A 21,132-nucleotide genomic window follows, 5' to 3' on the forward strand; every position below is an offset into this window, starting at 1 on the left:
TGGACCTGATCTGGCAGTATTCAGCTGCTGGGGAGCCAGGTCTCCCTGTGGCCAACAGTCCAGAAACTGAGATGGCTGTGACCCCAGGTACAAACCTGGACTTCGGCATATCAGGTCCGTCCAGTGCTCCTATACACTAAATAAAGAGACATGGTGAAGGGCAGAGAAAGGAGATTTATTACATGGCCAGGGACACTCCTTGGGGAGAGGCAGAGTAAGCACTCAGACCATCTTCAGCCATCTTCAGAGTATAGCTATACATTTAAGTAGACAAAAGAACTGGGGACAAAGGTATGCATAGTTAAACAGTCTCAGTCACAGGTGTGTTCCAGTGGTGAGTGACTTGGTTAACCATTATCTTAGTCCTTGTTCCTGGGGAGTTTTGAAGAAGTTTTCACTGTTACCACTTAAGGGGAACAATCTGGTTCCCAGAAGATGATTACTCCTGCTGCAGGGTGCAGCCTCATCATTGTAAGTAATTGTCCTCATTTGGAGGGGTTAACAGCCCTGCAAGGCTCTGCTGTTCCTTAGGGGTCATTTCAGTACCTTATAAAGATATTATTGATCAGTCCTGTCCTTTCTTGATTCTAAGGTGGCTACAAGAGAGAATGTCTCAGAGCAAAGGAAAATGGAGACAGAGATGCCAAGCTATTCTCCTGCTTTTAGTTAATTTGTGGGCCCAAGTAAGGAATCAATGCTTTTCAACAAAAATAGTTTAAGCACCTCTTCCAGATGGATCCTGGCAGCAAAACACCACCAACTGAGTGGGGTGCTGAGCTTGGAAAAGATCTGGGCACTCCTAGCAGGGATGCACTCTAATGTGTAGATGAATGTCACATAAGTGCCATATCCATTTAATGTAAATGTTTCTGATATAAAGTAGAGAGAGAGGCTCCTGGACTTACAATGTGATCACATCTCAATAAACCTATTGTAAGAATGCATGGAACACACCAACCCACAGAACATTCCTAACTTAGTCACAAGGACACTGTAGAGGGTGAATTGCTTCCCTATGACCTCAGGGCTGACTGGGAGCTGTAAGAGAGAATTAGACCACACATTGCTAGGGAAAAAGATATAAATTCAAAATTTATAGCATGGTTTCTAATAAATGCCCGTTATTCTTGCACAATTGTAAAGTCAAAAACTGTAAGTTTAACCAGTGATATCAAGGACTGTCTTTTTGTACAGAATTAAAGTAATGCTAAAATATACTATACCCCTTATTGTAAATTCCATATCACCCGTAAGCTTTTGTTGATGGAGGAGGGGTTGTTTGGAATTGAACCCAGAGTCTTGCACATGTATTCTATCCCATCTTACTTTTTGTAAGATTTTTTTTTTACCAAATCTTATATCTATACCCAACCTGTAACTTTGATTTGCTTCTTTTTTTGTTTGGTTTTGTTTGTTTGAGACAGGGTCTCACCATGTAGCCTTGAACTCGTGATATTTCTGTCTCATCCCCCCAAGTGCTAGAATTACAAGCACATACACCACACCTGGCTTTCAACATACTTCTGATTTAACAATGATTAGGAGTTACATCCTAATTCACTCTTTCCTCAAAAGTTTCTTGCTATTAAATTTGATATGTGATTTACCGTTAAGGTATCCCTCACTCTCATATGAATCATGTTAATCAACTCTATTGGCTTTGAGTTTCGGCACTGCACTCATGAGAATGTCACTTGCTTCTCAACAGGAGTGACTTTTTTGCTGCAACTGATTGTCCTAAAATATGTCTAGGACTTGTTTTAACCAGGACATGCAAACATAGAAACTATTGTCAGGAAGGAAGTGTTCATGCTGCTGTTTTATTGTTTGTTTTCCTTCGTTTGTTTTTTATGGTTCTGGAATGGGCCTTATGCATGCTAGGCAAGTGTTCTACCTCTGAGCTGTACCCCAGCCCTGACAAGAGCCTTTATTATGGGAAGAAACAGGTGAGGCAAGGTAAGCAGGTTTAGGTTTGGCTAGTTTGGGTAATGGGAAAAATTATGGTTTGAGCTTCCTTTGAGGTCATGAATATGTGTGAAACACATTATATTCGAATAGATTTTCCTTGTCCTGAAGATTTCAATACTTCCCCCACCCTCCTCAACAAAACACAAAGCTTTGCTGGATTGAAAAATGTCACTCATTTACTCCAGAAACTCCATTCTTAAGACCAAATTGTCCTGGAAATCCTGCTGTGTTTGATAGAAGAGAAATATGAGTGACACTCACAAGAGGCTCTAAGAACTCAGAGATGACACTGGTAGGCTTGATGGGAGACAGCAGCACCCAGAGCTCTGGACAAGGATCCTAAGAGGGAAAAGATATAGAGAGACAGAGGAAGACACTGTCACTGTAGTCCTAGCCCATAGGAGGCCTGACCTCAGGGAGTCCCAGAAATCAGGTCAGGCCACTTATCCCCAAAGAACTAAAAAAAATAATGGTGAAGTAGGAAAGGAATTTAATATTCAGTATAGCCACACTGGGAAGACAAGGGAACCCAGTGTTCTCAGCCCTGTTTTTAAGGCTACTGACACGAACTTCAGGTTTAAATAGGGGAACAATTAGGGTAAGGTACAAGAGGTATGCATAGATAAGCAGGTTGAACATCATCCTGGGACTCTTCACACAAAGTCTTATCAGTGTCAAGGAAATTGTGCCTGCTCAGGCCACAGTTTCCATTTGCTTCTGGTGATGTTTATCTGTCAGACCTGTGATCCTGGAAGAGGTAGCAATTCAGTTCCCCTGTGAGATGATGCTCCTGCTTAGTGGGCAGGCTCATCATGGGGTGATCTGCCTGCAAGGCCCTACTGTTTCTGACAAGTTTAGGGCAATGACTTGGAGACTGTTAGGTGCTGCTGGGGTTAGTAAGGGGTTGTGGAGTATGGGACAGGATGCTGTAAAAGCTGGTATGAACAATCTATTGAAAATGACGTAGTTATTCCTATCTTGGTGTCTTAATGGGAATGAGATAGATTAAGTAAATTTAGGGCTAATCAACCTTGTTTCACCAGTTTTTATACAGACACTCCTAAAGTGATTAGCATGTCTATGTGCAGAGCTCAGCAGGAATCTGACCCAAAGTTTAAAGTTACAAAGGAGACAGAAAATGAAGGCAGAGTTGCTGAGCTCTGTCCTGTTTTTAGCCACTCACTGGACATCTGCAGGCCCAAGGGAAGGAAGTGCTTTTAACAAAAGTAATCTCTGAGTTCCTGTTATAATGACAGGGCACCCCAGGAATGGAGCAGGAGGGCCCTCAAGACAGCAGTTCAGTAAAACAGGCAAATACACACCAGCCTTGCCTGTGTGTACGATGTGATGTTTGTGCTCCTTCTGAATGGGCATGAGGTAGCCTGGGTCCCACAAGTCTGGAAAGAGGAGTTTCCTTCCTGTCCCATCGTCTTCTCTGTCACCTGTGCCACACACCACATACTTTCCTATACCCCTGGCAATCTCGTTGATTTGGTGTGAAGTGGAAAAGGCAGGTCTCCAGGACAGACTGACCAAGGATGGGTTTCAGAGTTGTGCTGGAATGGCCATTTCTCCCCCAGGCTGACATAGGGGACACTTTTTACTATTCACCTGCTTCTGAAAATTGCCTGACAACCAGTCCTCATATAGGTACTGTTGCCAGAGAATCAACTGGCCCAGAAACATGTTTGCACAGAAAGCAGACTTGCACCTTCCTGGGACCAGGGCAGTTTTGGCAATGTAGGAAAAGGGCGTGGGGCTCTGCAGTTAGAGTGAGCTCAGCAAAGGGACACAGGCCACCCTGGAGTCAGAGCCCTTGCTGCTCCCTTTATTGCCTGGAGAGCAGTTTGAGAGTTTCTCTGAAAGAGTCTTAAATTCCCAGGCCTAGGTTCTCTGTATCCTCTTAGGGACAGGAATCCTTGCAGTGAATGTCATCCTCCTCATTCCCCATTCCAGTGCTCGGCCCTTGTAAACATCTACTGAAGCCACCCTTGGACAGAAGTCTAGCTCAACTATGGGAAGAACCCTGTTTCATCCATGGACCCTGGGCCCCACAATAGCCTAGGTGGCTGCCTGGGCTCTCATCCACAGTTAGGAATGACAGGGTGGGCTCCTGATGACAGGGAGGAATCCCTCTGCTCTGCTCGAGTTGTGTGAGCCTGCTCCATATCCTAGATCAGTGGCTTCTATTGCAAATCCCTCCAGGACCTGGATGTTGACCTTTCTATTTGAGTGCCCCAGGGCCTCACAGTGCTTCGCACTTGAATTTGTGACCAGGAAATGCCCATTAGGTGAGTGGTCAGCTCAGTCATCCTCAGGTGCAGACAAGGAGAGAGCACCCTGTGTGCAATTTATTTCTTCTCCCTGTCTCTTTTTTATTCTTTCTAGTCATTATTCACAAGCCCCTCTCTGTGGCTTTTCCTCATTCTATTTCCTTCTTTTATGCTTCTCACCCTAAAGGACTTAGTCTCACTTAGACAGTTGATATCACTGGGTCTTTAATGACTATAAAAATCTCTCTATGGCCATCTTCACCCACTTTCTTAACACTGCCCTGGTTTTTGAAGACCAGGCTGTATCAATGAATAATGTTGTGCAGCCCTGAGTGCTAGGCAGAGAGCTAAACGGGGCATCAGAAGAGACAGAGCCCACCCTGTGGAGTGTGGCTCTGGCCTGTGCACCCCCCATACAAGGTTTTCCTGCACTAAATAGTGCCAGTTTCCAAAATTCTCTTGTTACAGACTGAAGGGAAGGAATCAAGGAAGTAAAAATTGATGAGGAAGAGGAAAAAGGGATGTTGTGTGAAGATGGGAAGGCAATTGTGTGCATGTATCTCCATTGCTCCCCCATGGTTCTTTTTGGCACTCCAGGAAAATCAGCAGAAACAAGGAGACTTAGGACTGGCCACTGTTAAATGTGAATGTGCAAGGAGAAGCAGGAGGGTGGTAAAATTCCACACAGGCAAGTGAAGGATGTCCTGAACATATCTTCCAGGGGATAAACACTCATCCCATAGAAAGCCCTAGTACCTTGACCAAGCTCTCCAGTAGTTACTTGACTGGATAGTAGTGGGACAGCTATAGGGGTCTGTGAGACCACCATGTGATGATTTCTGAGCATGCCACTTACTGTATTCTTTATGAAGAGTATCCTTACCCTGCAGGACCCAACCCTAGCCCCCAATCCCTGAAGGTTAACAGGAAGTATTCCCAGTCAAGTGCCGAATGTGATGAAATAGCATGGAGTGGCCTTGCTCTCCCCTGCTCAGCCTCTTGGGAGGACAGGGAGGAACAGTTGTTTAAGCTCTACTTTGTGCAAGCAGTGAGCTCTCACATGGTTCAGCCTTGCGTTCCTGTGGGTTCTCAGGAAGACCTGGATTCAAGCAGGGACGTTATTGGGTCCCAGCCTGACTGGATGTTGCTTAGGCCTTGGGGGTTTCTCCAGCCTTGTCAGAGCCTTATGAGGGTTTGGGATCACATGACATCATTTCTCAAAACCTGAGGTCCATACATAAGTAAAAATTAAACCAAATATAAAAATCTGAAGGAAATTCACAGAGGAATGCTACTTAGGATATATTTAGAGAGTATGAGTACAAGTTACTTGCTATGGTTTTAATATGTTTGTCCCTCTCCTCTAAATTCATAAGTTGAGATTATAACCCCCAGGGTGATGGTATTTGAAGGTGATGATTAGGTCATGAGGATGGAGGCCTTGTAAATGTGATTCATGTCCTTATCAAAAGGCCTGAGAGAACTCCTTCTCTCCTTCCTCCCTATGGAAACAGAGTTAGGAAGATCTATCTATGAAACAGGAAGTGGACCCTCATCAAACACAGGAATTTGCTGTCAGCTTCTTGGACTCCTCATCCTCCCGAACTGTGAGAAATAAATATCTGACAAGTGTAAGTCACCCAGTCTGTGGTATTTTGTTATAGCAATCTGTTCATTTCTATATTCCACATATGAGACAAAGCATGAGATCCTTGTCTTTCTGTGTCAGGCTTACTTTGCTTAGCATGATGATCTCCAAGCTGGGCGCTGGTGGCTCACATCTGTAATCACTAGCTACTGGGAGGCAGAGATCAGGAGGACTGCAGTTGGAAACCAGCCTAGAGAAATACTTCATGAGACCCCTATCTTGAAAATGCCCAACACAAAAACAGGGCTAATAGAGTGGCTCAAGTGGAGAGCACCAGCCTAGCAAATGTGCACTCATGAGTTCAAACCCTAATACTGCCAAAAAAAATGATCTCCAGGTCCATCCATTTTCTAGCAAGCAATATGATTTCATTCTTGGTCGCAGCTGAATAGTACTCCATGTGTATCTATACCATGGTTTCTTTATCCATCTGTTTACAGGCACGTAGGCACCCAGATTAATTTCATAACTTGGCTACTGTGTACAGGGCCAGACCAACACTCCAATCTGAACCAACTAAGAGCTGACTCCCACTCAAGGCCCCAAACCCCTGTCATGGACCCCATAACTATGTTTACCATCAGGGGGAGAGTGCTGTTTTCTTCTCACTACCAGAAACTGCTGAGCTCATAAAGTCAGTGCTATAGATCTTAAATGTCCCCCAGAGGCCCTTATATTAGAGCCTTGTGGAAGGAAGTTAGGTCACTTGAAGGGGTCATTAGGATCACAGCCCTTACCAGCTTTGTCTTCCTCTCTGCTTCCAGCTGCTATGAAGTGAACAGACCTCTTCCACCATATGCTCCTGCCATGATGTATTGTGCTAGTAAAGGCCCAAAGCAGCAAAGCCAAGCGACCACAGATTTGAAACTGTGAGGTGAAAAGTAAATCCTTCCTCCTTATAAGTTGATTATCTCAGATGTTTTGCTATAGCAATGCAAAGCTGACTAACATATCCAGATACTCTGCTGGGCACAGGAAGGAAAAACAGGCTCTACATCAGAAAAGAAGTCTGCATTAGCAGCAGAGGATTTTGAAAGTTTGCTTGTTCCCACCTGATGGCAAGAGCCTGGGCTATTTGGGTGACACCAAGATTGGAAAGAATTTGTACAGTACACCTGGATCATACCTAGTGCACCATGGGCCCACAATGACCTGGGCTGCTTCCTTCTTATCAATAGTTCAGGTGGTGGGGGGCTGTGGTGCAAGGTCATTCTTATAGTCCCACTGACTAATTAGGGTACGGTGACCCAGACACAATTACAAGTACTGGGTCTGCCAAGCCTCAAGCATCACAGGCTGAAGCAAGCCCTTAGGGACTGGGGCCTGGGCTTATGGAGGCAGGGGAGTGTGGGATTGTGGGTACAGGGGGCAGCAGATTGAACTGAACCTGCAGAACAGGGCTCTGAGGAATGCATGACATTCCATACGCCAGCTCTGAGGATTGCTCAGGAGACTTCACAGCCTACTTGCAACCTCTGTGACTGGTGAGCCTGGAAGACACATCTTCATGTTCCAGGAACATGACCATACAGTGTAGCCCTGACCCTAGAGGTGCAACTTGTCTTTTGGAAGACACCCTTGTGGAATCCAGCTGCCTGAGAGCAACTCAGCTCCTTCATGGGCAGCCCAGCTCCCTAGCTGCTGCCTTAGCTCTCCCTGTCCAGACATACTGAGGAGTTTAAAATCTAACAGTGCATGAGGGATAATGCTGATGGGTCAGAAATGGAGCCAGAACCTTCCTCCATTGTTTTTATTTTGTCAGGCCTGGGCACAGGTGGCCTCAGATGGATAGATGAGCCAGAGACCGAAGCTTGGGAGGACATGTGCAGTGAGGTTTGCAGGAGAAGACTGGGCATCTGGGTGGCTGAGGGCCCATCACAGAATCCTGAGTAAAAGCAGCAGCAGGAGGGTTTGAGAAGACAGAAGGGCCATGCAGATGCTGGGCTTGAGGACAGAGCCCTGATTGTGTGAGCCTTTCAGAGCAGGGGGGTTTTCTTGAGGAGGGGCCAAGTTGGGATCGGGATCTGGTGAGGCGGCCTTGTTCTCCTGGATCCAGTTGAAGAAGTAGGAGACCCTGGAGAAGACGCTAGGGCTGGCAATTGGGTGTTGACACTCCACACTCCAGCTGGACAGCCCTGCCAGATACCAGGAACCATTCACTGGGCAGACAAGAGGACCCCCAGAATCTCCCTGAGGAGAGAGAGGACAAGGGTAGTGGGGCAGAGACAGGAAGAGACATGCATTGTCTGGGACAGAGAGGCCAAGGTGAGTGCCAGGGGTCTATGCTGCCTAAGCATAGAACCATCTAGGCAATTTTATTTTGGAAATGATTTTTATAAATTATTATTTTAATTGTACATATTTATGAGCTACAGTGTGATAATTTGATACATTATATATAATGTGTAATTATTCGATCAGGATAGTTAGCATTTCCATCTATTTAAACACTTAAAAATTTTATTAGTGCATAATTATCACACATCGTTATAAAGCACAGTGTGATAATACAATGCAATACAATATGCACTGAACAAACCCTTAATGATAAGAAGAACCCTTGTGTTTGGAGCCCTTGTGCTCTTGTCTCCCAGCTGTCCATAAAATACATAACTGGTTATTGTGAATTTTAGTTACAATAACTGTGTGGTAGAAGACTAGAACTTATTACTTCTTTTTTGTTATTAGTTCCTTCATGTATTAGAAATTTATGGTTTAAAACTTGTCAGTAAAAATTATAGGGTTTGTAACAGAAAAGTAAATAACTTTCAATGCAAATCCATAAGATATAAAACAACTACCAGAATCCAGAATCAATTAAAAAATGCATACCAGTTAAAAATATGCACAAATAGGACTATTTTCTAGCATGTGATAAATTACCTCCTGATACATTACTATTGGTACTAATATATACAAAATTATATTTCTAATTAGTAGTCAACTTTAACCACTTTCTAATGTAATTTATTACTTTACTAATTGTAATAAAATTCCATGACCATGACTTTTAACAGTACTGATAAATAAATGTAGCACTATTGAAATAACCAACACTATAGGACATGATGTACCACATGAACACCGGTACATGTGCACTGGTACATGAAGTGTACCACTCATATTTAAAGTCTATTAGCATGTCACCTCAACTTTGCCATTGGGGCACTTTATATAACATATCTTAAAAATAGCATCCATGTAGGCAATTTTCAAAGTTCAGGCATGGTGGCACCTTCTGGATCAGTATTTCCAAGGGCAGGACCCTAGAAACCTGTCCCACAAAGCTCCTGAGGGGACCCAGGGCCAGCCCTCTGGGTGGCAGTCACAGACTTCCAAATGCCCTCTGCTTTCTACCCACATGGGAGAAGATGCTCCTAAGGTCCCACAGGGCAGCCAGCCTACAGCCCTGGCCTATGGCCTTTGGCCGAATTCTTGGCCTGGCATGGCATCCTACATATGCCTGTGTGTTTTACTAAATAAAGCCTCTAATAGTTCATCAATTCCTTAACTGAAGAAAATGCCAAACTGTTGGATGTGATGAGGGGGAAAAGAGATGCCACCTGGGCCCAGCCCAAGGAGTACCTGGAACCACAGGGCAGCTCCAGGGTTCCAGAAGAATGGTGGGGACTACAAGTATGGCAGGGCCCTGAGATGGGTGAGGCCCCAGCATCACAAGTGAAATGATCCCATTTCATAGGCTCCAGTGTTAGGGACCTAACAGGAGCCACAGGAGGAGCTGCCTACAGCATCTGATAGAAGATGTACACAAATGCCTAATGAAGTGGGCTGAGGTGAGGGTGAGAATCAAGGAAGCAAGAAAGGGACAGAGGTGCTGCAACTAGGGAGAGGGTCCCAGGGAGCAGGGAGGGTGCACATAATATGTTCTTTGGCAGGATTCTAAGTAGAATATTTCTGAGCTATGGGAACATCCAAAGAAAGAGGAAGAACAAGAAAAAAAGTATAAAAGAGGAAGAGGCTGCCACAGGAGGATACCTGGTGGGGGACCACAGCTCTCAAGGTGGTCAGGGCCTATCCAAGCTTGACTATGGTCATGTTTCCTCACCTTGACGTGTCCACTTCCTCTGTGGGCTTCAGTTTCCCCATCATGAAATGGAAAGATTAGGCAGAGTAGATATTCATAATATATATATATATATCCAATTATGGACTCATATCCACAATATATAAAGAGCTCCTATGATTCAATATGTAAGTCAGACAATCCCATACTTGGCAAAAAAAAAAAAACATCTTGCATGCACACTTCACAAAAATAGACATATGAAAAAAATGTTTATCTTCATTAGTTACCAGAGAAATGCAAATTAAAAATCACATATAATGGTTAAAATGAAAATGGCATATAATCTGAAGTACTGGTGGCAATATATTATCAACCTGAACCCTCGCTCCCTGGTGGGCTGGTGGGAGCACAAATTGACGTAACCAGGTTGGAGAGCTGCTGGGACAATCATGGCATGACTATTCCACTGCCAGAGAGATCCCCAACCAAAATGTGAACCTGCATGCTGGGATGGCCATGGCAAAGCCACATGCAAAACCCTCAAATGACAGCTCCCCAATGCCACCAACATAAGAATGGCTAAGTAAAACTGCAGTGCATACACACAGTAGAAGGGTTCCGTGTTGCAAACACAGTATTGACCAAAAAGAGACTAGGTGAAAGCCTGTATCCTGTATGATTTGCCTTCAGGTAAAGTGCCAGCATGAAATCATGGTGCTTTAGAAGCCAAGACAGGGCTCTGGGGAAGTTAATGCCAGGAGGAGCCGTGCATGGGACCAACCCTTTGGGTGCTGGTGACATGAGTGTATTGGTTTCTAAGAATTCTTCATGCATGCTGCGCTTGGTGGGCTCTGAAGTGGAAGACGGAGCTAGGCAGGGTACAGAGAAGACAGAGGAGGGACAGCACAGCAGGAGAGTCTGAGTGGGGGCACTTACTCGACAGATGGACTTTTCTGTTTCAACAGTGCCGGCGCACACCATGTCATCCTTCACAGCATACTGCCCACTCACACCAGGTTCTGGAGGCTGGAAAAAGGCTGAACAAATCTGGTTCTCTATGAGGAAGACCTCGGCCTCCTGCAGTTGAAAGGGCTGAGGCAGGAATTCTGTGGGAAGGGTTCAGGAGTGAGGTACAGCCTGCTTGCTGACAGAGGGCTCCAACCCTAGGTGCAGGGGTGGGGAGGCTGCGTGGACATGCAAAGACCAAGTGAAGTGCCTGTAGTGGATACGGCCAGGTGGGAGGTGAGTGTGGCTACAAAGGTCCAAGAGTGAGGGCTCAAACAGATGAGGCACAATCACAGCAAGGCCTCCTTGCCAGGCCAGAGGCTGGGGTTTCCTTTCAAACACACTGACAGAAAGCAAAAAAGATCTACTTAGGTTTCAAATAAGTAAACCCCTGGCTGCTGTGCGGAGCCCCAGCTGAAGGCAGGGAGGGTAGAAGCTGGGATCCCCAGCATGGCAGGGCGTAGGGTGTAGCAGTAGGGGATGACCCCGGAGCCAGTACACCTTATTGTTGTAAGACAATAAGACCAGCTCTTTCTCATGAAGTAGCTGGACCTGAAGGCTTGGATTCTTTTTCCAGAAGCCTCTCACAGATCTGGTCAGGGGCTCCATGCAGGAGAACAGTGTTGGGAGCCAGACTCACTTCTGAATGGTGCTTGGTGTGTGTGTGGCCCTTAGAGGCAGTCAAGGGCTGCCTGTGTGTAGCAAACCCCAGGCCTGGGTCCGGGTCCAGCAACTGGGCTCTGGGGAAGGGATGACAGAGGATGGCTGAAGGCCAAGTCTCTCACTGAGACCAGCTGCTCTGTGCCTGAGTGGCTGCTCCAGCCATTGACTTTCCTTCATGTGCCCCCTCCATTTCCCTCCTGCCTGCCGTGGAGATCCTCTTTGCCCTGTCATTGGTTCTTAGAGAGATGGTCCATCCCAGGAGGGTGTCTTTGGAAATGCTGACAAGCCAGCTGTTCTGATGGCTAGGCTGTGTAATTGACATTAAGAAGACAGGAGCGGGCATGGTGGCTCTGACACAAACCTCAAAGTCCTGCCTCTAAATGCCTCCTGGAGCTGCCTCCTGGAGCTGCTCTGCCAAACTGTGACTCTACAAATTATGCCAAATTTAAATTCTCCCTTTTTTTTTTCTTTCTTAACTAACCATTTTATTTTCCTATGTCAAACATACTTGCCTGGGCTAGTTGTGGTGGTTCATACCTGTAATCCGAGCTACTTGGGGGACAGAGGTTGGGGGGTGGATCATGATTGGAGGCCATCCCAGGCAAAAAAGCCAGATCCTATCCAATAGAACAAGCCAGGTGGGTGTTGAACACCTGTAATCCTGGCTATGGAGGACACACAGGTAGAAGGGTCACAGTCTGAGGCCAGCCTGGGCAAGAAGTGTGAGACCCTATCACAAAAATAAAGCAGAAATTGTGAGAGGCCTGGCTCATGTGGTAGAGTCCTTTTCTAGTAAGCATGGGGCTCTAAGTTTAAACTCCAATATTGCCAAAAAGAAAATAGAAACAAAAACGAAGAAACACCCTTGGGCAAAAATTTTTGCCCAATATAAATACAATCAATATTATGAAAAACAGAGCGTGCTAAGGGTAGGTCACTAAAGGGAGAGGAAGGGTAAAAGAAAGAAGTTAAGAAGGTTAATATGGTTGATGTAGTCTCTATACAAGAATGAATATAGAATTTTTAAACCTGTTGAAACCACCATAAGAAGGGACCTACGGTAGAAAAGAGAAAAATAGAGGAAATGAAGCAGTCTGAGTTATAATACATGTATACATGGAAATGTCACAATGATACTCTCTGTATAGCTATCTTATATGAACAAAAATGTCTTCTTTAAAAAATGGAGAATAGGAAGACAAAACAGGTCCTGTCTGGGGGTTAGTACCAGTGGAAGGGGTGAGGATATAAGGAAAGGGTGTAGGAGGGTGAATATGGTAGAAATATTATGTAGTCATGTATGAAAACAGAAAAATGAAACCTGTTGAAACTATTCCAGGAATGAGGGAGGGAGGATAAAGGAGAATGATGGAGGGGTGAATTCAACTATGATATACTGCAAGCACTTTTGTAAATGTCACAATATACACCCAGCACAATAACAAAAAAAAGATAAAAAATAAAATATATAGAGTGATCCTTTGCTATCCTCAGGTGCTTCTGGGATTTTGATCTGCAGATGCTGAAGTCCCTTACATCAAATAGCATAGTGTTTGCATAACACCTGTGCACATCCTTCTGCATACTTTAAATCATCTCTAGATGACTTAGAACACCTGATATAAGGCAAATGCTATATAAGTAGTTGTTATGTTCTATCATTTAGATATTAATGACAAGAAAAAAAGATGTTTCTCTTCCTTCCCCCATCCTAAATGGTTTTGGTCCACTGTTGGTTGAACCCATGGATTCAGAATCTGCAGGTACCCGGGATCCTGTACAAGCCAACCAACAAGTCTCACTTGCAGTAAGGAGGAGTAGTGAGGTTCACAGAGGCAAATGTTCTTCAGCCATAAACACCCCAGCTTGTCTCAGGACAGAGGGCAGGTTGTGCTCATTTCCTTACAGATAGACACCCAGTACCTTCTAGGGCAATGATGATCAAGAGGTGTTTGGTGAGGCCCTTCAGGGGCTGGACCCTCACAGAACCTTGGAGTCAGGGAGGATCAACCACGTTCAGGGCCCTGGAATCCTTTTTTTTTTTTTTTTTTTTTTTTTCATTTTTCTTTTATTATTCATATGTGCATACAAGGCTTGGTTCATTTCTCCCCCCTGCCCCCACCCCCTCCCTTACCACCCACTCCACCCCCTCCCGCTCCCCCCCTCAATACCCAGCAGAAACTATTTTGCCCTTAGGGCCCTGGAATCCTGAATGGCTCAAAGTCAAAGAGCCTAAATTTTGATTCAAAAAACTGCAGATTTTTTTGGAAGCATGGACTGAGGAAGTTTTAGTACTGGAAAGGCCCGTGATGGCCTCACATCCCCCCACCCTCTTTGCCTTCCCTGTGTACTCACTATCCTCAGTGATCATCCCCCAGCCACTTATCCAGCAGGGCTTTTCAAGGGTGAACTTCGTATTGTTGTCTGGGACGCAGGCCGGAAGCACATGGGAGTTAAACTCCACAGGAACATGCAATTGCAACAGGACGATGTCACTCCCCTGGCGGTGGTACTTGTCATAGTCTGGGTGGACAATGAGCTTATTCACTGTCATTATCCGGCTATAACTGGTGGGCTTACTTAGTTGGTTGTACCCTAGCAGGATCCGGTAGTCAGATGGGTTGCGAGACCTATTGGGGAGTGGCTTCTCTGAATATTGGGCCAGAGCCCTGACTGCCCACCCACCTGTCTGGTAACTAGGCCTCCTCTCCCCACTATTTCAGGGGTTCTTCTCTCCTCCCTTCCTACTATTGGAATGACCCTTCTCTCAAGGTGGTCTGGAGAGCTGCCCACAGCCTCAGGACATTTGCCCTTTGAAAGCCTCTGGTGGCTTTTCCAGCATGCCCAGAATCCAAGAAGAAGAAAATCCTATTGCTAGAAAGAAACATTTGGGGATACATTAAGCTGCACCATTTATCTTGGAGGACAAGAGCCTTGCCTCATTTCCAGCCCTGACCAGACCCCTCTTATGGCCAAGGGTTGCCTTTCTCTAGGCACTCAGCAAGTATGTGTGGGGAAACAGAGGAGTCCATGGAAACTTCTTGTTTGTCCTGAGTATGAGAGACTTTCTGATCCATGTGTCTTGCTTATGTGGTTCCCCTGCCCAGACCCCCCATGCCCAAATCCTTGTCCCCCAAACCATTACCAACTCCAAGTCCCTGCTCTGGATGGACCTGCACATCTCCCTTGATATACCTGCAGAGTCTACCATGGGTGTTGGGCCTGTGCCTCACTTCCCTGGTGGGATGAGAAGCTTTCAGATTGACCTTGCATATCCCCTACATGGACCTTTTGTGAGGCCTGGTGCTGGTGGGTGTTAAATATATGCGTGGAACCCACATGGATCCTCAAAGGCAGTGTGATGTCCTCCTTACTCCCCTGGGCCCAGAGTGAGCCTAGGATATCTCTAAGGAGTCACCCAGTTTTCTGACTCTCTGTCTACTCTCCTAAAACAAAGACTGTTTGCTTCAACCTCCACTCCAGCCTGTGGGGTGGTATTGTCCACAGCTCTAAGTACATAATACTACAGAAATGACAGGAAACTCCTGTTGCAGGTTAGACACACAGAGTCCCAGGACACCTCTAAAAAGGAAAGTCCTGGAGTGTGTGGGTGGCCAGGACCCAGGGAGCCTCCAGTAGGTATGCCCTAGATTGCCTGTGGAGATTCCTGGCTGGAGGAGGCAAGGTGACTCTCCACAATGTTCCTGACCACCACTGCCCTGATCTGGGACCTGGGACCTGGGATTGTCATTCTGACTTACCATGGAGCCTGTGTTATGTGTGTGGCCAAGAACAGGACATACTACCATTCATACAAAGAGGAAACGGACCTGCTGACATCTTCTGGAACCGACATATACCAAAGTCCCCTTGAGTGGGGTAGGATTTTAATTTCTAATGCTCTTGGAAGATAAAGAGTAGACTGCGGGGGGTAGGATTTGAGGTGTGGCTAAATTGGTACATGCCCTGCAAGCACAAAGCCCTGAGCTAAAAACCTAGTACTATCAAAAAAAAAAAAAAAAAAAAAAAAAACTAGAGGTGGAAACTTTGGAACTAAAATCTGTTTTCCAGTAGTTATTGACAATCAACTAGAATGAATGAATTTCCAGGTAGCTATTTAAAACTAATGTGCATGTCACTGTGACCACAACACTATCTTGGGCATCCAGACTGAGAGATGAAGTGTGTAGTCTCTGGGAGATGGAACACAGATGGGCAGAAGATGGGTGTCAGATGACAAACAAGGATGGCACACCGTTAGAGATACTGCTGACTCAAGGGTATGGGGTGCCATCACTGGGACACCTGTGAACAATAATTACCCCAGAATAAAGCCTGGCAGGAAAAGCCTGGGTGCCCTCTATTCTCTAGCCCACTTTGTGCCTCTCTCCTGTAGCCCCTCCTAACAGCTGGCCCTGAAAGACGCACCTTTGGAAGCAGTGGGCCGCAGAGAGTACCCAGGCTTTGTCAATGAGGGCTGCTCCACAGATGTGACTGCCACGTAACAGCAGACTGGCCTGCCACGGCCACCGCTCAGGCTCTGCCTTCTGACCACCAAAGATCTTCCCATGGAATCGGGTCTTGCCACATACTGTGGAGACAATCCCAGCCATGAAGCACCTACGTTCAGGATGCTAGCCCTTGGTGCCGCAAATGTCAGCATCAACAGGACCCAGGGGCACCACAGCCGCTCCTCTCACTTCCCAGGTAGGACTGTCTGTCACACACACACACACACACACACACACACACACACTATCCTAAGGCCGCCTCTTAGGCAGAAGTAGCCCCCTAAAGCAGAGGTCCAGGCAAGAAGGTGGATCCTGGGTTAGGGTCTTCTCAGACTTTATTTCACTTAAGTAGTATGCCTCTGTTTGAAGACCAGAACTGAAGGCTGGCCGGAGAATGTTACTGTTTTTCAGGGCTATATCTTTTGGGTGGGTGCATTCTCCCACTTAACCCAATGAAGACAGTGTGGGATCACCACCCAGACAGGCTCCTATAGGACCTTGGCCTTTGTACTGAGGAGAAGATCCAGCAAAAAACAGAGGTCACTCAGTCAAAGGGCACACCTTCCCCCAGCCACCCCACCTCCTACTACTTCACCACTGCCTCCTTCGTCTGGGGCCACCATTGCCCCTGACCACTTACCCTCTGACAAAGATGGGGTGGACTTGGTGGGCTCGAGGTGCAACCAGAGCAGGAAGGAGGCCAGGACGCAGGCCCCCCGCCCACCTCGGCCTGGTTGCTGGGCACTGGAGCCCCCCATTCGGCTGGTCAGCACCTGCCTCTGCGTAGGAGCCGGCAGCACGCGGAGCCAACCGCTGGCGGCTAGCAAACCGCCTCTGTGCGTCCAGGGGCTCCAAGTCCCTAGGCCACATCACCTGGCACTAGAACTGGAGATCCCGAGGTGGAATCCTTAGGTGTACAAGAGGCTGCCATCACAGGGAGCTGCAAGGTCAGTGGGAGGGGCCATGATGCCCTGCCCCTCCCACCAGCCTCCAAGGACGTGTTCCTCCCAAAGGCAATGGATTCACCACATTCCAAAGTTTTCGAGAGTTTCACTCCATTACAATATCCGATCAAAACGAAAATCTCATCATCCAAACCCAAATATTACTATTTCATTAGCTCAAAGTCCACAATCTCAACATCTAACTCATCTAAGCTGTGAATGAGACTCCCCAGCAAGAATCCATAAAATACCACTCTTTAGCACACTTTTTTAGTGTAAACTAATCGTTCAAGGAATTTCATTGTGACATTTCCACACATGCATATAATGTACTTTGGTTAACCTCTTCCTACTTCTCCATCCCCTTTGGCAAGGGTTTCACTGTTATTTTCAGATAGATAGATAGATAGATAGATAGATAGATAGATAGATAGATAGATGGCTATAGATCTATATATAGATATTACTTCTGTCATATTCACCTGTATCACTCTCTCTTTTCTAATCCCCCTCCTGTTAGGTCCCCCACCAAACAGTCCCTCTTTCACAATCATGTCACTTTGTTGCTATTGTTTAGGTCTAGATTCCACATATGAGAGAAGACATGTGATAGATGTCTTTTGAGCTTGGCTTACCCTGCTCAATGTGATCCCCAGTTCTATCAATTTTCTTGCAAATGACATAATTTCATTCTTTTTTATGGGTGAATAATACCCCATTGTGAATATAAACCACATATTTTTTAACCATTCATCTGTTGGTGGGCACCTAGGATAATTCCTTAGCTTAGTTATTGTGACTAGTGCTGTAATAAACATGGGAGTACAACTATCTCCACTATATTCTGACTTACATTCCTTCAGATATATGCCTAGGAGTGATATATCAGAATCATACTCTATTTTAATTTTTTTCCAGGAACCTCCGCACTGATTTTCATAATGGCTACACTAATTTACAACCCCACCTAAGTAGGTTCCTTCCCCCACAGGCTCACCAGCATTTGCTACTGTTTGTTTTTTGGATGATCGCCATTCTGACTGGGATGAGATGGATTCTCAGTGTTGTTTTAGTTTGCATTTCCTTTATGGCTAAGCATGATGAATATTTCTTCATGTTTTTATTAGCCATTTGCACTTCCTTTGAGAACTGTCTATTCAATTCATTTTATTAATTAATTGGATTATTCTTTGGGCGTTTAATTTCTGGAGCTATATATTTATTCTGGATATTAGTGCTTTTGATGAATAGCCTGAAAAGATTTTCTCACATTCTATCTTTTGTTTGGAATTGTTTCCTTTACTGTTCAGAAGCATTTTAATTTGATGTAATCCCATTTATTAATTCTTGCTCTTACTTCTTAAGCAATTGGAGTCCCATTCCAAAAGTCATTGCCTATTGTAGGTCCCTGTATTCTCCTCTACTGCTTTCAAAGTTTCAGGTCTTAAATTACATTAAGATCTTTGATTCATTTTGACTTTTGTATAGGGTTACAGATAGGGGTCTTCTACAAATAGGCATCAAGTTTGTCCAGCACTATTTGTTAAAGAGGCTATCTTTTCTCCTATGTAAGGTTTTGGCTCCTTTGTCAAAAATCAGATGACTGTAGTTGTGTGGGCTTATTTATGGTTCTTCTGTTCCATTACTTGTCTGTTTTTGTGCCAGTACCATTCTGTTTTTGTTACTATGGTTTTGCAGTATAGTTGAAGTCAGGTATTGTGATACCTTCAGCATTGCTCTTTTGCTGAAGATTGTTTCTATTCAGGGTCTTTTGTGTTTCTTTATGAATTTTAGGATTAAGTTTCCTACTTTTGTGAAGACTGACATTGGGATTTTAATAGGGATCACACTGATGCTATAGATTGTTTTTTAGCAATATAGCTATTTTAACAATATTTATTCTATTGATTCAATAATACAACTATGTCTTAATGTCTTCTTCAGTTTCTTTCTTCAATGTTTTATAGTTTTCATTGTAGAGGTCTTTAACTTTCTTTTTTTTTTTAGTATTGTATATCTGTGATGGTTGATCTTTTTTTTTATTGTTTTATTATTCATACAAGGCTTGGGTCATTTCTCCCCCCTGCCCCCACCCCCTCCCTTACCACCCACTCCACCCCCTCCCTCTTCCCCACACCCCCTCAATACCCAGCAGAAACTTTCTTAGTTAGGTTTGTTCCTAGGTATTTTATATGTTTTCAGGCTACTATGAGTGGGATTATTTTCCTGATTTCTTTCTCAACTTGTTCATTGTTGATATATAGAAAAGCTCCTGATTTTTATATATTGATTTTGTATCCTGCTAGCTTGCTGAAGGCATTAATCAGTTCTAAGAAGTTTTTTTTTTTTTTTTGGTCAGAGTCTTTAGGGTCTTTTAAGCATAGGATCATATCATCTGCAAATATGGATAATCTGATTTGACTTCAACTTTTCCTACTTGTGCCTCCCGTATTTTTTCTCTTCATTTATTGCACTTGCGAGGAATTCAAGAATTATACTGAAAGACAGTAGAGAGTGGGCCCCATAGTCTCATTTCTGAATAGATAAATTGGACTTCGTCAAAATTTAAAACATTGAGAGTTGCCACCGGAGAGGAGTCAACTCTGCAGCAGCCGAAGCCAGAGAGGTCCGCCCACTCGTTCGCCGGGTCCCCCTGCCCAATTCACCATGCAGCCTGCTTCTGCAAAATGGTACGATCAAAGGGACTATGTCTTCATTGAATTTTGTGTTGAAGATAGTAAAGATGTTAATGTAAACTTTGAAAAGTCCAAACTAATTTTCAGTTGTCTTGGAGGAAGTGATAATTTTAAACATTTAAATGAAATTGATCTTTTTCACTGTATTGATCCAAATGATTCCAAGCATAAAAGAATGGACTGATCAATTTTATGTTGTTTACGAAAAGGAGAATCTGGCCAGTCATGGCCTAGGTTAACAAAAGAAAGGGCAAAGCTTAATTGGCTTAGTGTGGATTTCAATAATTGGAAAGACTGGGAAGGTGATTCAGATGAAGACATGTCTAATTTTGATCATTTCTCTGAGATGATGAACAACATGGGTGGTGATGAGGATGTAGATTTACCAGAAGTAGATGGAGCAGATGATGATTCACAAGACAGTGATGATGAAAAAATGCCAGATCTGGAGTAAGAAATATTGTCATCACCTGGATATTGAGAAAGAAAGATAACTTCTGCAAGATTTCATAATTGAGGAAATTCCTGAATTGATAGCTCTAAAGGCAAATGCTGCTTTTGCCTCCTATAACCCATTTTTCAACCTGTTTGGTTTTTTTTTTTAAAGGCTTCACTAAGGGTTGATAATGTACCATTGTATGGGGCAATTTTAAGTCAGCTAAGGCAACATCCTTATGCATGAACATATCCCAGACTTCATGAAGCTGTTGAGTCCTAGGCAATTGATACAGCAGTTGTGATAAAGATATTTCACTAAGTCTCCTTTACTTCATAACATAGTTACTGACTTGATAGGAAGCTCTCAGCTTAGAGAAAGATAACTAAATGTTAGATTCTAGAACACAGACTCAAAAGTGGCTGAAACAATTGGCTGATACTTTAAACTGATAACTTGGCCATTCCTCTGGTGTCTCTTTCCAGATTGTTCCTCTGAAGTTTATTTTTCAAAAAAAAATTTCCTTCACATTATTGTACATAAGTGATCACTTGTCAGTGTTCCAGATGTATCTTAGCTAAAACTAGTGAATGCCCTAACTTAGATGGTCTTTGAAGCTGATACATTTAGTATTGTTTGGCCCTTAAGCTTTTCCATCTCTTAGCATGGAGGAGGAAGAAAGCTGTATATTGTTGCTTGAGAGTCTGTACATTTTAGACCAGATTTGTATTTGCACTGTCAGTATGGCAAATGAGTGAGAAAATGTTAATACACTATTGGATTTTTTTTATTTCTTTTTTTGATTCAGCTTATAATTGTGCTGAAAAACCTCAATTTATATTCATGACAGTGGGGATTTTTTTTAATGTCTACATTCTTTCTAATAAACGGTTGGCAGATTTCAAAAAAAAAAATTAAAACATTAATGTGTCAAAGGACTTGATCAACAGAATGAAAAGGC

General features: G+C 44.3%; 2 protein-coding genes across 2 annotated transcripts; one reads left to right on the forward strand and one right to left on the reverse strand.

The window, feature by feature from the left end:
- Positions 1-7,764: 7,764 nt before the first annotated feature.
- Positions 7,765-16,853, reverse strand: LOC109699686 (serine protease 40). The gene is made up of 5 exons (XM_020184526.2): positions 16,736-16,853; positions 16,013-16,175; positions 13,940-14,214; positions 10,853-11,022; positions 7,765-8,079 (listed from the first exon to the last, which is right to left on the reverse strand). The coding sequence occupies exons 1-5, from the start codon at positions 16,851-16,853 to the stop codon at positions 7,765-7,767; spliced, it is 1,041 nt and encodes a 346-aa protein (XP_020040115.2).
- Positions 16,854-19,692: 2,839 nt separating this feature from the next.
- Positions 19,693-21,048, forward strand: LOC109699683 (prostaglandin E synthase 3-like). Its single transcript, XM_074069539.1, is given in 1 exon segment — positions 19,693-21,048. A coding segment is annotated over 1 exon segment (483 nt). The 5' UTR covers positions 19,693-19,706; the 3' UTR covers positions 20,190-21,048.
- The last annotated feature ends 84 nt before the right edge of the window (positions 21,049-21,132 follow it).

This window comes from Castor canadensis, chromosome 4, assembly GCF_047511655.1.
Source record: "Castor canadensis chromosome 4, mCasCan1.hap1v2, whole genome shotgun sequence".
NCBI classification, from domain to species: domain Eukaryota; kingdom Metazoa; phylum Chordata; class Mammalia; order Rodentia; family Castoridae; genus Castor; species Castor canadensis.

Coding starts and splice junctions, on each gene's coding strand:
- LOC109699686 (XM_020184526.2), bottom strand. CDS start 16,853: ATGGGGGGCTCCAGTGCCCAGCAACCAGGCCGAGGTGGGCGGGGGGCC. Junction 14,215..16,012: donor GCGGCCCACTGCTTCCAAAG/GTGCGTCTTTCA, acceptor ACTCCCCAATAG/GTCTCGCAACCCATCTGACT. Junction 11,023..13,939: donor GGGGATGATCACTGAGGATA/GTGAGTACACAG, acceptor CCCTTCCCACAG/AATTCCTGCCTCAGCCCTTT.